Source organism: Hyperolius riggenbachi, chromosome 6 (assembly GCF_040937935.1).
Source record: "Hyperolius riggenbachi isolate aHypRig1 chromosome 6, aHypRig1.pri, whole genome shotgun sequence".
NCBI lineage: Eukaryota > Metazoa > Chordata > Amphibia > Anura > Hyperoliidae > Hyperolius > Hyperolius riggenbachi.
The window spans coordinates 2,234,356-2,250,476 of NC_090651.1; the positions used below are offsets into that span (position 1 = coordinate 2,234,356).

At 42.2% G+C, this 16,121-nt stretch overlaps 1 protein-coding gene across 3 annotated transcripts in view; it reads left to right on the plus strand.

Annotated features, from left to right (window-relative positions):
* The window catches only part of FBXO2 (F-box protein 2), a 51,675-nt gene extending 44,635 nt beyond the window's left edge, over positions 1-7,040 (plus strand). For all 3 annotated transcript variants that reach the window (XM_068242362.1, XM_068242360.1, XM_068242359.1), the window contains exons 5-6: positions 1,623-1,755; positions 6,689-7,040. In XM_068242362.1, the coding sequence (XP_068098463.1) occupies positions 1,623-1,755; positions 6,689-6,823 (268 nt within the window). In that variant the 3' untranslated portion in view covers positions 6,824-7,040. The remainder of the gene's footprint in view (positions 1-1,622; positions 1,756-6,688) is intronic.
* The last annotated feature ends 9,081 nt before the right edge of the window (positions 7,041-16,121 follow it).

Genomic DNA, 16,121 nt, shown 5'->3' on the forward strand with positions numbered 1-16,121 from the left:
CTTGTTGTGCTGTGTGAGGAGTCTGACAGTGAGTGAGGAGGGGGGAGGCAGGAGAGCAGAATTGTGGGAAAGCAGCTTGTTGTGCTGTGTGAGGAGTCTGACAGTGAGTGAGGAGGGGGGAGGAGGCAGGAGAGCATCATTGGGGGAAAGCAGCTTGTTGCGCTGTGTGAGGAGTGTGACATTGAGTGATGAGGGGGAGGCAGGAGAGCATCATTGGGGGAAAGCAGCTTGTTGTGCTGTGTGAGGAGTCTGACAGTGAGCGGGGGGGGGGGCAGGAGAGCATCATTGGGGAAAAGCAGCTTGTTGTGCTGTGTGAGGAGTCTGACAGTGAGTGAGGAGGGGGGAGGAGGCAGGAGAGCATCATTGGGGGAAAGCAGCTTGTTGCGCTGTGTGAGGAGTGTGACATTGAGTGATGAGGGGGAGGCAGGAGAGCATCATTGGGGAAAAGCAGCTTGTTGTGCTGTGTGAGGAGTCTGACAGTGAGTGAGGAGGGGAGAGCCAGGAGAGCAGCATTGGGGGAAAGCAGCTTGTTGTGCTGTGTGAGGAGTGTGACATTGAGTGAGGAGGGGGGAGGCAGGAGAGCAGCATTGGGGAAAAGCAGCTTGTTGTGCTGTGTGAGGAGTCTGACAGTGAGTGAGGAGGGGGGAGGCAGGAGAGCAGCATTGGGGAAAAGCAGCTTGTTGTGCTGTGTGAGGAGTCTGACAGTGAGTGAGGGGGGGGGAGGCAGGAGAGCAGCATTGGGGAAAAGCAGCTTGTTGTGCTGTGTGAGGAGTCTGACAGTGAGGGAGGAGGGTGGAGGCAGGAGAGCAGCATTGTGGAAAGGCAGCTTGTTGTGCTGTGTAAGGAGTCTGATAGTGAGTGAGGAGGGGGGAAGCAGGGGAGCAGCATTGGGGAAAAGCAGCTTGTTGTGCTGTGTGAGGAGTCTGACAGTGAGTGAGGAGGGGGAGGCAGGAGACCAGCATTGGGGGAAAGCAGCTTGTTGTGCTGTGTGAGGAGTCTGACAGTGAGTAAGGAGGGGGGAGGCAGGAGAGCACCATTGGGGAAAAGCAGCTTGTTGTGATGTGTGAGGAGTCAGTGAGTAAGGAGGGGGAGGCAGGAGACCAGCATTGGGGGAAAGCAGCTTGTTGTGCTGTGTGAGGAGTCTGACAGTGAGTGAGGAGGTGGGAGGCAGGAGAGCATCATTGGGGAAAGCAGCTTGTTGTGCTGTGTGAGGAGTCTGACAGTGAGTGGTGGAGATCCCTGGCATCTAACAAACACAGAATCCATTTTTTGCAGCTGAGATTCCAGCTGTCGCACCCGACTCTTCAGATGGTTAGTGTCTGGATAAAGGCGAGTATTGGTTCTGAAAAATGTATGAAATGCCAGATTATTTCTTTGGACATCTATTATAACCAGGAGGAATGAAGAACATCAGCAAACCAATCAAAAGATCAGCTTTCTGGGGCACGCCCATTTACAGATTGTTACAGCTGATCACGTGATTACGGCAAAATCTATGCACATCATTCTCTAATTCATACATTCATATGACAGGGACACTTGTTCTGGGAGGGGATGGTGCCATCCACAGTCATGTGACTACTGACCCCCTGATATGTAAAGTGACCTTCTGATTTCCACAGGTACGGAGGCCGTACTGACGCTGGCTCCATCTATGAGCTCCACGTGCAACTTCTCTCTGAAGATCGAGCTGTGATAACGGAATACAAGAGTGACATGATCTCAATCGAGCCGACCAACAATGACTGGAAACAGGTGAGCTCCGCCCACAGGACTACCTACAAGCCATAGCACAGCTTAGATGGGTTGTGTCCTCCACAGGGCTCCGCCCACCGGACAACCTACAAATCCTAGCAGAGCTAAGGTAGGTCATGTCCTCCACAGAGCTCCGCCTTTAGGTCAACCTACAACTCGTAGCACAGCTTAGATGGGTTGTGTCCTCCACAGAGCTCCGCCCACAGGACAACCTACAAGTCCTAGCAGAGCTTAGATGGGTTGTGTCCTCCAAAGAGCTCCGCCCACAAGGCAACCTACAAGTCCTAGCAGAGCTTGTGTGGGTCATGTCCTCTATAGAGCTCCACCCACAGGACAACCTACAAGTCCTAGCAGAGCTTAGGTGGATCGTGTCCTCCTCAGGACATCCTACAAGTCTTAGCAGAGCCAGAGCTTAGATGGGTTGTGACCTCCACAAAGCTCTGCCCACAAGACAACCTAAAAGTCCTAGCAGAGCTTGTGTGGGTTGTGTCCTGCACAGAGCTCCGCCCACAGGACAACCTACAAGTTCTAGCTCAGCTTAGGAGGGTTGTGTCCTCCACAGGACATCCTACAAATCTTAGCAGGCTTAGATGGGTTGTGACCTCCACAAAGCTCTGCCCACAAGACAACCTAAAAGTCCTAGCAGAGCTTGTGTGGGTTGTGTCCTGCATAGAGCTCCGCCCACAAGACAACCTACAAGTCCTAGCAGAGCTTGTGTGGGTTGTGTCCTGCACAGAGCTCCGCCCACAAGACAACCTATAAGTCCTAGCAGAGCTTAGGTGGATCGTGTCCTCCTCAGGACATCCTACAAGTCTTAGCAGAGCTTAGATGGGTTGTGACCTCCACAAAACTCTGCCCACAAGACAACCTAAAAGTCCTAGCAGAGCTTGTGTGGGTTGTGTCCTGCACAGAGCTCCGCCCACAAGACAACCTACAAGTCCTAGCAGAGCTTGTGTGGGTTGTGTCCTGCACAGAGCTCCGCCCACAAGACAACCTACAAGTCCTAGCAGAGCTTGTGTGGGTTGTGTCCTGCACAGAGCTTCACCCCAAGGACAACCTACAAGTCCTAGCTCAGCCTAGGAGGGTCGTGTCCTCCACAGGACAACCTACAAGTCCTAGCAGAGCTTGTGTGGGTCATGTCCTGCATAGAGCTCCACCCACAGGACAACCTACAAGTTCTAGCTCAGCTTAGGAGGGTTGTGTCCTCCACAGGACATCCTACAAGTCTTAGCAGGCTTAGATGGGTTGTGACCTCCACAAAGCTCTGCCCACAAGACAACCTACAAGTCCTAGCAGAGCTTGTGTGGGTTGTGACCTCCACAGAGCTCCACCTACAAGACAACCTACAAGTCCTAGCAGAGCTTGTGTGGGTTGTGTCCTGCACAGAGCTTCACCCCAAGGACAACCTACAAGTTCTAGCTCAGCCTAGGAGGGTCGTGTCCTCCACAGGACAACCCACAAATCCTAGCAGAGCTTGGGAGGGTCATGTCTGTCACCGATGATTAGCAGTGCCAGTTTAACTTTGTAGTTTTTCTTAAAAAAAGGCCTCTGCTCTGGGGCAAATGGTTGTTTGTTTATTCTCCAGCAGAGGCCTTTTAGAGAAAAGTCAATAAAATCTAAAGCAGACCCCACATAGCTATAAATGCCAAAGAGACATTCACAAGGCCTGTCCTTGAACAAGGCTTCCCAACCCTGTCCTCAGTGTCCACCAGCAGTGCATGTTTTGTGGAAATCCACAGAGGCAGATAATCCGCTCTGCTGAGACACTAACTACCTCACCTGTGCATGCAGGGCCGGCCTTAGGTTTCACAGCGCCCTGAGCGTAACCAGATTTTGGTGCCCCCCCCCCCATTCATCCTTTTCACACGCACGCACGCACGCACGCACGCACACACGCACGCACACACGCACGCACACACGCACGCACACACGCACGCACGCACACAGTGACAGTTAGTGACAAGACAATATATACTCTGTACAGCGCTGTGTAATATGTCGGCGCTATAAATACTTAAATAGTGTATATATAATATATACACTAAGGGGGATCTGCCTAATATATACACTAAAGGGGGGATCTGCCTACATATACAAGACTAATAGCCTATATACACTAAGGGGGACCTGCCTATTATAGGCAGATCCCCCCCCCCCTTAGTGTATATAGGCTACTAGTGTAGGCAGATCCCCCCCTTTAGTGTGTGTGTGTACAGTGTGTGTGTGTACAGTGTGTGTGTGTGTGTACAGTGTGTGTGTGTGTGTGTGTGTGTACAGTGTGTGTGTGTGTGTGTGTACAGTGTGTGTGTGTGTACAGTGTGTGTGTGTACAGTGTGTATGTATGTATATATATATATATATATATATATATATATATATATATATATATATATATATATATATACATACATACATACTTGCGTTGTGTTACATTTTGCTTGGATCATACGGGGGTCATCTTACCTGCTGGCTGCTGCATATTATAAGCAACTAAAAGGGTATCTGGCAGCATATATATATATATATATATATATATATATATATATATATATATATATATACAGTGGAGGAAATAATTATTTGACCCCTCACTGATTTTGTAAGTTTGTCCAATGACAAAGAAATGAAAAGTCTCAGAACAGTATCATTTCAATGGTAGGTTTATTTTAACAGTGGCAGATATCACATCAAAAGGAAAATCGAAAAAAATAACCTTAAAGGAAAACTTAAGTGTCCTAAAAAAATGACTTGTACTCACCGGGGCTCCCCTCAGCCCCCTGCAGCTGAACGGTGCCCTCGCCGTGTCTCTCCGATGCAGCTGGACTCGCCGGCGGGCACTTCCGGTTTCGTCGTCACCGGCCGATAGGCTGGGAACGCGGCTGATTAGCTGCGTTCCCGGCCGCAATAGCGCCTTCTTTAATGCTATTGCGGCCGGGAACGCGGCTAATTAGCCGCGTTCCCAGCCTGTCGGCCGGTGACGGCTCAGCCGGAAGTGCCCGCCGGCGAGTCCAGCTGCATCGGAGAGACATGGCGAAGGCACCGTTCAGCTGCAGGGGGCTGAGGGGAGCCCCGGGTGAGTACAAGTCATTTTTTTTAGGACACTTAAGTTTTCCTTTAAATAAAAGATAGCAACTGATTTGCATTTCATTGAGTGAAACGTTACAAGAAACGTTTGACCTCTGTGCTTGCAAACAAGGGTTTTTCCACTAAGTATTAAGTCTTTTATTGTTAGAGGGTTCAAAAACGTATTTCACTCAATGAAATGCAAATCAGTTGCTATCTTTTATTTAAGGTTATTTTTTCGATTTTCCTTTTGATGTGCTATCTGCCACTGTTAAAATAAACCTACCATTGAAATGATACTGTTTTGAGACTTTTCATTTCTTTGTCATTGGACAAACTTACAAAATCAGGGAGGGGTCAAATAATTATTTCCTCCACTGTATATATATATATATATATATATATATATATATATATATATATATATGTATGTATATGTGTGTATATATATATATATATATATATAAAGATTGGAAATTGCATTTCCGCATCGGAATGCGGAAATCGGTAATGCAAGTGCGGTAGGCGGATTTCCGCCGGAAATTGCGGAAATTTCCGCTGATTTTAACATCGATTTTCTCAAAAAACTATAAGATCTTTTTGAAAACTTTTTTTGCATCTTGTTCACAAGATTCGGTTTAATAAACCCTGAAAATTTGGTGTTTCTAGGACTTACAGGGGCTTTGCTATTAACCGCTAAAGTCGGCGGATATTTACTGTAATGTAAAATGCAGAAAATCTGCATCTACCTATTTTCTGCATTTACATTACAGTAAAAATCTGCCGACTTTAGCGGTTAATAGCAAAGCCCCCGTAAGTCCGAAAAACACAACATTTTCAGGATTTATTAAACAGAATCTAGTGAACAAGATGCAAAAAAAAAGTTTTCAAAAAGATCTTATAGTTTTTGAGAAAATCGATGTTAAAGTCGGGCGGAATTTCCACAATTTCCGGCGGAAATTCCGCATCGGAATACGGAAATTGGTAGCGGAATCGGTAATTGGCAACTGCGGAATGCGGATTTACTACAGAATTGGAAATTGGCATTTCCGACCATCCGTAAATTCCAACTGATGCCATAATTGAATGGATATTTGGGAACCGCTTGGGGGCAGTCATTCCCAATTCCCAGTGCGTAATGCGACGAGCTCAGTACACCTTCTGAGAGGTTTATTGATCGGATAGCTGCCTCACACCCTGAGATACAGAGAACATGCTAAGACCACCACGTTTAGTACTTATAGTTTCAGTGCATGATGACTGAGTGTAAAGTGGTGTTTTTTATATCATACTATTAGACTTAAGCCCATAGATCACAAATTGTATCGATTGTACATACAATCGAAATTGGACTGTTTATGGACTCACAAACCAATCCAAAAAGTTACTTTGCCTGCATTGCTGACTGCCTTCGGGTTTCCCTCAGGGTCTGAGGCTGAATGGCAAACTGCAGCAAAGGGAACAGGAAGTGGAGGGTGACGTCACACCGGCCTGCACATAGCCAAGATGTACAGGAACTGCGCTTCTCAAGCCAATCACCTCTACAAATAGGAGTTCAGGGGGATGCCTGAAAATCAGATGATAACGCACATAGTGCCCACTACTGCTTTATAAAACCTTTATGTGCACCCTGTGATGGCCTCCTCAGGGGTGTGCCCTCACCAGATAGGGAGATATATATACAGTAACAGGTGGGAATCTCGGATCATGGGTTTCGGTGAAAGCTGGAATAAAGGTGGCCACACACAATACAATAAAATGATGTTACAGCAACTTTTTTTGACATTTGGCCTCGGAAGTCCTTTAAGGATTACTGGGAGAAATGAATGTCCTGTTCCCCGATATAACCTCTTGTCATGTCTCTCCTTAGATCACACACACCTTCTCCGGATATGGCCCAGGAGTTCGCTTTGTGCGGTTCAAACATGGCGGCCAGGACTCCGTCTTCTGGAAGGGCTATTTCGGAGCTCGTATGACCAACAGCAGCGTGACAGTAGAAGCTTAAGATGCTGCCGTGGCCCCGCCTAGAAGTGGCTGCGCTGCCACTAAGCCACCAATTGCCCCCCAGATGATGTATGATGGGGGAGGGGTTGAGGATGGATTGGTGGTTGCCTGGCAACATAGACCAGCAAATAGCTGAAGTGTGACTGTAGGGTGCTGAGAATAAGGGAGGCCTCCGACTCATCTCTTCATTTAAAAACAATAAATGTATTTTTCTGGAATCAATTTGTGAAATCTTTATCTCATTTTTCATGTTTTCCTGGGGTAAAAAAATAAACACACAAACCGAGATATTATTGGGGGACAACAGATATATAAATCACTGGATCACTGTGTGATTATAAATCACTGGATCACTGTGTGATTATAGATCCCTGGATCACTATGTGATTATAAATCCCTGGATCACTGTGTGATTATACATCACTGGATCACTGTGTGATTATAAATCCCTGGATCACTATGTGATTACAAATCACTGGATCACTGTGTGATTATACATCACTGGATCACTGTGTGATTATAAATCCCTGGATCACTGTGTGATTATACATCACTGGATCACTGTGTGATTATAAATCACTGGATCACTGTGTGATTACAAATCACTGGATCACTGTGTGATTATAAATCACTGGATCACTGGGTGATTATAAATCCCTGGATCACTGTGTGATTATAAATCCCTGGATCACTGTGTGATTATAAATCCCTGGATCACTGTGTGATTATAAATCCCTGGATCACTGTGTGATTATAAATCCCTGGATCACTGTGTGATTATAAATCACTGGATCACTGGGTGATTATAAATCACTGGATCAATGTGTGATTATACATCCCTGGATCACTGTGTGATTATAAATCCCTGGATCACTGTGTGATTATAAATCCCTGGATTACTGTGTGATTATAAATCACTGGATCACTGTGTGATTATAAATCTTTGGATCACTGTGTGATTATAAATCCCTGGATTACTGTGTGATTATAAATCCCAGGATCACTGTGTGATTAGAGATCACTTGATCACTGTGTGATTATAAATCCCTGGATCACTGTGTGATTATAGATCACTGGATCACTGTGTGATTATAAATCCCAGAATCACCGTGTGATTAGAGATCACTTGATCACTGTGTGATTATAAATCCCTGGATCACTGTGTGATTATAAATTACTGGATCACTGTGTGATTATAAATCCCTGGATCACTGTGTGATTATAAATCCCTGGATCACTGTGTGATTATAAATCCCTGGATCACTGTGTGATTATAAATCCCAGGATCACTGTGATTATACATCACTGGATCACTGTGTGATTATACATCACTGAACCCCTGTGTGATTATAAATCCCTGGATCACTGTGCGATTATAAATACCTGGATCACTGTGTGATTATAAATACCTGGATCACTGTGTGATTATAAATCCCTGGATCACTGTGTGATTATAAATACCTGGATCACTGTGTGATTATAAATCCCTGGATCACTGTGTGATTATAAATCCCTTGATCACTTTGTGATTATAAATCCCTGGATCACTGTGTGATTATAAATCCCTGGATCACTGTGTGATTATAAATCCCTGGATTACTGTGTGATTATAAATCACTGGATCACTGTGTGATTATAAATCCCAGGATCACTGTGTGATTATAAATCCCAGGATCACTGTGTGATTAGAGATCACTTGATCACTGTGTGATTATAAATCCCTGGATCACTGTGTGATTATAAATCCCTGGATCACTGTGTGATTATAAATCCCTGGATCACTGTGTGATTATAAATCCCTTGATCACTGTGTGATTATAAATCTCTGGATCACTGTGTGATTATACATCACTGGATCACTGTGCGATTATAAATCCCTGGATCACTGTGTGATTATACATCACTGGATCACTGTGTGATTATAAATCCCAGGATCAATGTGATTATACATCACTGGATCACTGTGTGATTATACATCACTGAACCACTGTGTGATTATAAATCCCTGGATCACTGTGTGATTATAAATCACTGGATCACTGTGTGATTATAAATCCCTGGATCACTGTGTGATTATAAATCCCTGGATCACTGTGTGATTATACATCAATAGATCACTGTGCGGTTACAAATCCCTGGATCACTGTGTGATTATACATCACTGGATCACTGTGTGATTATACATCACTGGATCACTGTGTGATTATAAATCCCTGGATCACTGTGTGATTATAAATCCCAGGATCACTGTGATTATACATCACTGGATCACTGTGTGATTATACATCATTGAACCACTGTGTGATTATAAATCCCTGGATCACTGTGTGATTATAAATCCCTGGATCACTGTGTGATTATAAATCCCTGGATCACTGGGTGATTATACATCCCTGGGTCACTGTGTGATTATAAATCCCTGGATTACTGTGTGATTATAAATCACTGGATCACTGTGTGATTATAAATCACTGGATCACTGGGTGATTATACATCACTAGATCACTGTGTGATTATAAATCCCTGGATCACTGTGTGATTATAGATCACTGGATCACTGTGTGATTATAAATCCCTGGATCACTGTGTGATTATAAATCCCAAGAACACTGTGTGGTTATAAATCCCTGGATCACTGTGTGGTTATAAATCCCTGGATCACTGTGTGATTATAAATCCCTGGATCACTGTGTGATTATAAATCCCTTGATCACTGTGTGATTATAAATCCCTGGATCACTGTGTGATTATAAATCCCTGGATCACTGTGTGATTATAAATCCCTGGATTACTGTGTGATTATAAATCACTGGATCACTGTGTGATTATAAATCCCTGGATCACTGTGTGATTATAAATCCCTGGATCACTGTGTGATTATAAATACCAGGATCACTGTGTGATTATAGATCACTGGATCACTGTGTGATTATAAATCCATGGATCACTGGGTGAATATACATCACTGGATCACTGTGTGATTATAAATCCCTGGATCACTGTGTGATTATAAATCCCTGGATCACTGTGTGATTATAAATCCCTGGATCACTGTGTGATTATAAATCCCTGGATCTCTGTGTGATTATAAATCCCTGGATCACTGTGTGATTATAAATCCATGGATCACTGTGTGATTATAAATCCATTGATCACTGGGTGATTAGAAATCCCTGGATCACTGTGTGATTATAAATCCCTGGATCACTGTGTGATTATAAATCCATGGATCACTGGGTGATTATACATCACTGGATCACTGTGTGTGATTATAAATCCCTGGATCACTGCGTGATTATAAATCCCTGGATCACTGTGTGATTATAAATCCATGGATCCCTGTGTGATTATAAATCCCTGGATCCCTGTGTGATTATAAATCCCTGGATCCCTGTGTGATTATAAATCCCTGGATCACTGTGTGATTATAAATCCCTGGATCACTGTGTGATTATACATCACTGGATCACTGTGTGATTATAAATCCCTGGTTTACTGTGTGATTATAAATCTATGGATCCCTGTGTGATTATAAATCCCTGGATCCCTGTGTGATTATAAATCCCTGGATCCCTGTGTGATTATAAATCCCTGGATCACTGTGTGATTATAAATCCCTGGATCACTGTGTGATTATAGATCACTGGATCACTGTGTGATTATAAATCCCTGGATCACTGTGTGATTATAAATCCCTGGATCACTGTGTGATTATAAATCCCTGGATCACTGTGTGATTATAGATCACTGGATAACTGTGTGATTATAGATCACTGGATCTCTGTGTGATTATAAATCCCTGGATCCCTGTGTGATTATAAATCACTGGATCACTGTGTGATTATAAATCCCTGGATCACTGTGTGATTATAAATCCCTGGATCACTGTGTGATTATACATTAATGGATCACTGTGCGATTATAAATCCCTGGATCACTGTGTGATAATACATCACTGGATCACTGTGTGATTATAAATCCCTGGATCACTGTGTGATTATAAATACCAGGATCACTGTGTGATTATAGATCACTGGATCACTGTGTGATTATAAATCCATGGATCACTGGGTGAATATACATCACTGGATCACTGTGTGATTATAAATCCCTGGATCACTGTGTGATTATAAATCCCTGGATCACTGGGTGATTATACATCCCTGGATAACTGTGTGATTATAAATCCCTGGATTACTGTGTGATTATAAATCACTGGATCACTGTGATTATAAATCACTGGATCACTGGGTGATTATACATCACTGGATCACTGTGTGATTATAAATCCCTGGATCACTGTGTGATTATAGATCACTGTATCACTGTGTGATTATAAATCCCTGGATCACTGTGTGATTATAAATCCCTGGAACACTGTGATTATAAATCCCTGGATCACTGTGTGGTTATAAATCCCTGGATCACCGTGTGATTATAAATCCCTGGATCACCGTGTAATTATAAATCCCTGGATTACTGTGTGATTATAAATCACTGGATCACTGTGTGATTATAACCCCCTGGATCACTGTGTGATTATAAATCCCTGGATCACTGTGTGATTATAAATCCCTGGATCACTGTGTGATTATAAATCCCAGGATCACTGTGTGATTATAGATCACTGGATCACTGTGTGATTATAAATCCATGGATCACTGGGTGATTATACATCACTGGATCACTGTGTGATTATAAATCCCTGGATCACTGTGTGATTATAAATCCCTGGATCACTGTGTGATTATAAATCCATGGATCACTGGGTGAGTATACATCACTGGATCACTGTGTGTGATTATAAATCCCTGGATCACTGTGTGATTATAAATCACTGGATCACTGTGTGATTATAAATCCCTGGATCCCTGTGTGATTATAGATCCCTGGATCACTGTGTGATTATAAATCCATGGATCACTGTGTGATTATAAATCCATGGATCACTGGGTGATTAGAAATCCCTGGATCACTGGGTGATTATAAATCCATGGATCACTGGGTGATTAGAAATCCCTGGATCACTGGGTGATTATAAATCCCTGGATCACTGTGTGATTATAAATCCATGGATCACTGGGTGATTATACATCACTGGATCACTGTGTGTGATTATAAATCCCTGGATCACCGTGATTATAAATCCCTGGATCACTGTGTGATTATAAATCCATGGATCACTGTGTGATTATAAATCCCTGGATCCCTGTGTGATTTTAAATCCCTGGATCCCTGTGTGATTATAAATCCCTGGATCACTGTGTGATTATAATTTCCTGGATCACTGTGTGATTATAAATCCCTGGATCACTGTGTGATTATAGATCACTGGATCACTGTGTGATTATAAATCCCTGCATCACTGTGTGATTATAAATCCCTGGATCACTGTGTGATTATAAATCCCTGGATCACTGTGTGATTATAAATCCCAGGATCACTGTGTGATTATAGATCACTGGATCACTGTGTGATTATAAATCCATGGATCACTGGGTGATTATACATCACTGGATCACTGTGTGATTATAAATCCCTGGATCACTGTGTGATTATAAATCCCTGGATCACTGTGTGATTATAAATCCATGGATCACTGGGTGATTAGAAATCCCTGAATCACTGTGTGATTATGAATCCCTGGATCACTGTGTGATTATAAATCCCTGGATCACTGTGTGATTATAAATCCATGGATCACTGGGTGATTAGAAATCCCTGGATCACTGTGTGATTATAAATCCCAGGATCACTGTGTGATTAGAGATCACTTGATCACTGTGTGATTATAAATCCCTGGATCACTGTGTGATTATAAATCCCTTGATCACTGTGTGATTATAAATCCCTGGATCACTGTGTGATTATACATCACTGGATCACTGTGCGATTATAAATCCCTGGATCACTGTGTGATTATACATCACTGGATCACTGTGTGATTATAAATCCCAGGATCAATGTGATTATACATCACTGGATCACTGTATGATTATACATCACTGAACCACTGTGTGATTATAAATCCCTGGATCACTGTGTGATTATAAATCCCTGGATCACTGTGTGATTATACATCCCTGGATCACTGTGTGATTATAAATCCCTGGATCACTGTGTGATTATAAATCACTGGATCACTGTGTGATTATAAATCCCTGGATCACTGTGTGATTATAAATCCCTGGATCACTGTGTGATTATACATCAATGGATCACTGTGCAGTTACAAATCCCTGGATCACTGTGTGATTATACATCACTGGATCACTGTGTGATTATACATCACTGGATCACTGTGTGATTATAAATCCCTGGATCACTGTGTGATTATAAATCCCAGGATCACTGTGATTATACATCACTGGATCACTGTGTGATTATACATCATTGAACCACTGTGTGATTATAAATCCCTGGATCACTGTGTGATTATAAATCCCTGGATCACTGTGTGATTATAAATCCCTGGATCACTGGGTGATTATACATCCCTGGGTCACTGTGTGATTATAAATCCCTGGATTACTGTGTGATTATAAATCACTGGATCACTGTGTGATTATAAATCACTGGATCACTGGGTGATTATACATCACTAGATCACTGTGTGATTATAAATCCCTGGATCACTGTGTGATTATAGATCACTGGATCACTGTGTGATTATAAATCCCTGGATCACTGTGTGATTATAAATCCCAGGAACACTGTGTGGTTATAAATCCCTGGATCACTGTGTGGTTATAAATCCCTGGATCACTGTGTGATTATAAATCCCTGGATCACTGTGTGATTATAAATCCCTTGATCACTGTGTGATTATAAATCCCTGGATCACTGTGTGATTATAAATCCCTGGATCACTGTGTGATTATAAATCCCTGGATTACTGTGTGATTATAAATCACTGGATCACTGTGTGATTATAAATCCCTGGATCACTGTGTGATTATAAATCCCTGGATCACTGTGTGATTATAAATACCAGGATCACTGTGTGATTATAGATCACTGGATCACTGTGTGATTATAAATCCATGGATCACTGGGTAAATATACATCACTGGATCACTGTGTGATTATAAATCCCTGGATCACTGTGTGATTATAAATCCCTGGATCACTGTGTGATTATAAATCCATGGATCACTGTGTGATTATAAATCCCTGGATCACTGTGTGATTATAAATCCCTGGATCCCTGTGTGATTATAAATCCCTGGATCACTGTGTGATTATAAATCCATGGATCACTGTGTGATTATAAATCCATTGATCACTGGGTGATTAGAAATCCCTGGATCACTGTGTGATTATAAATCCCTGGATCACTGTGTGATTATAAATCCATGGATCACGGTGTGATTATACATCACTGGATCACTGTGTGTGATTATAAATCCCTGGATCACTGCGTGATTATAAATCCCTGGATCACTGTGTGATTATAAATCCATGGATCCCTGTGTGATTATAAATCCATGGATCCCTGTGTGATTATAAATCCCTGGATCCCTGTGTGATTATAAATCCCTGGATCACTGTGTGATTATAAATCCCTGGATCACTGTGTGATTATACATCACTGGATCACTGTGTGATTATAAATCCCTGGTTTACTGTGTGATTATAAATCCATGGATCCCTGTGTGATTATAAATCCCTGGATCCCTGTGTGATTATAAATCCCTGGATCCCTGTGTGATTATAAATCCCTGGATCACTGTGTGATTATAAATCCCTGGATCACTGTGTGATTATAGATCACTGGATCACTGTGTGATTATAAATCCCTGGATCACTGTGTGATTATAAATCCCTGGATCACTGTGTGATTATAAATCCCTGGATCACTGTGTGATTATAGATCACTGGATAACTGTGTGATTATAGATCACTGGATCTCTGTGCGATTATAAATCCCTGGATCCCTGTGTGATTATAAATCACTGGATCACTGTGTGATTATAAATCCCTGGATCACTGTGTGATTATAAATCCCTGGATCACTGTGTGATTATACATTAATGAATCACTGTGCGATTATAAATCCCTGGATCACTGTGTGATTATAAATCACTGGATCAATGTGTGATTATAAATCCCTGGATCACTGTGTGATTATAAATCCCTGGATCACTGTGTGATTATAAATCCCCGGATTACTGTGTGATTATAAATCACTGGATCACTGTGTGATTATAAATCCCTGGATCACTGTGTGATTATAAATCCCTGGATTACTGTGTGATTATAAATCCCAGGATCACTGTGTGATTAGAGATCACTTGATCACTGTGTGATTATAAATCCCTGGATCACTGTGTGATTATAGATCACTGGATCACTGTGTGATTATAAATCCCTGAATCACTATGTGATTATAAATCCCTGGATCACTGTGTGATTATAAATCCCTGGATCACTGTGTGATTATAAATCCCAGGATCACTGTGAATATACATCACTGGATCACTGTGTGATTATACATCACTGAACCCCTGTGTGATTATAAATCCCTGGATCACTGTGCAATTATAAATACCTGGATCACTGTGTGATTATAAATACCTGGATCACTGTGTGATTATAAATCCCTGGATCACTGTGTGATTATAAATCCCTTGATCACTTTGTGATTATAAATCCCTGGATCACTGTGTGATTATAAATCCCTGGATCACTGTGTGATTATAAATCCCTGGATTACTGTGTGATTATAAATCACTGGATCACTGTGTGATTAGAGATCACTTGATCACTGTGTGATTATAAATCCCTGGATCACTGTGTGATTATAAATCCCTGGATCACTGTGTGATTATAATTCCCTGGATCACTGTGTGATTATAAATCCCTTGATCACTGTGTGATTATAAATCTCTGGATCACTGTGTGATTATACATCACTGGATCACTGTGCGATTATAAATCCCTGGATCACTGTGATTATACATCACTGGATCACTGTGTGATTATAAATCCCAGGATCAATGTGATTATACATCACTGGATCACTGTGTGATTATACATCACTGAACCACTGTGTGATTATAAATCCCTGGATCACTGTGTGATTATAAATCCCTGGATCACTGTGTGATTATACATCCCTGGATCACTGTGTGATTATAAATCCCTGGATCACTGTGTGATTATAAATCACTGGATCACTGTGTGATTATAAATCCCTGGATCACTGTGTGATTATTAATCCCTGGATCACTGTGTGATTATACATCAATAGATCACTGTGCGGTTACAAATCTCTGGATCACTGTGTGATTATACAT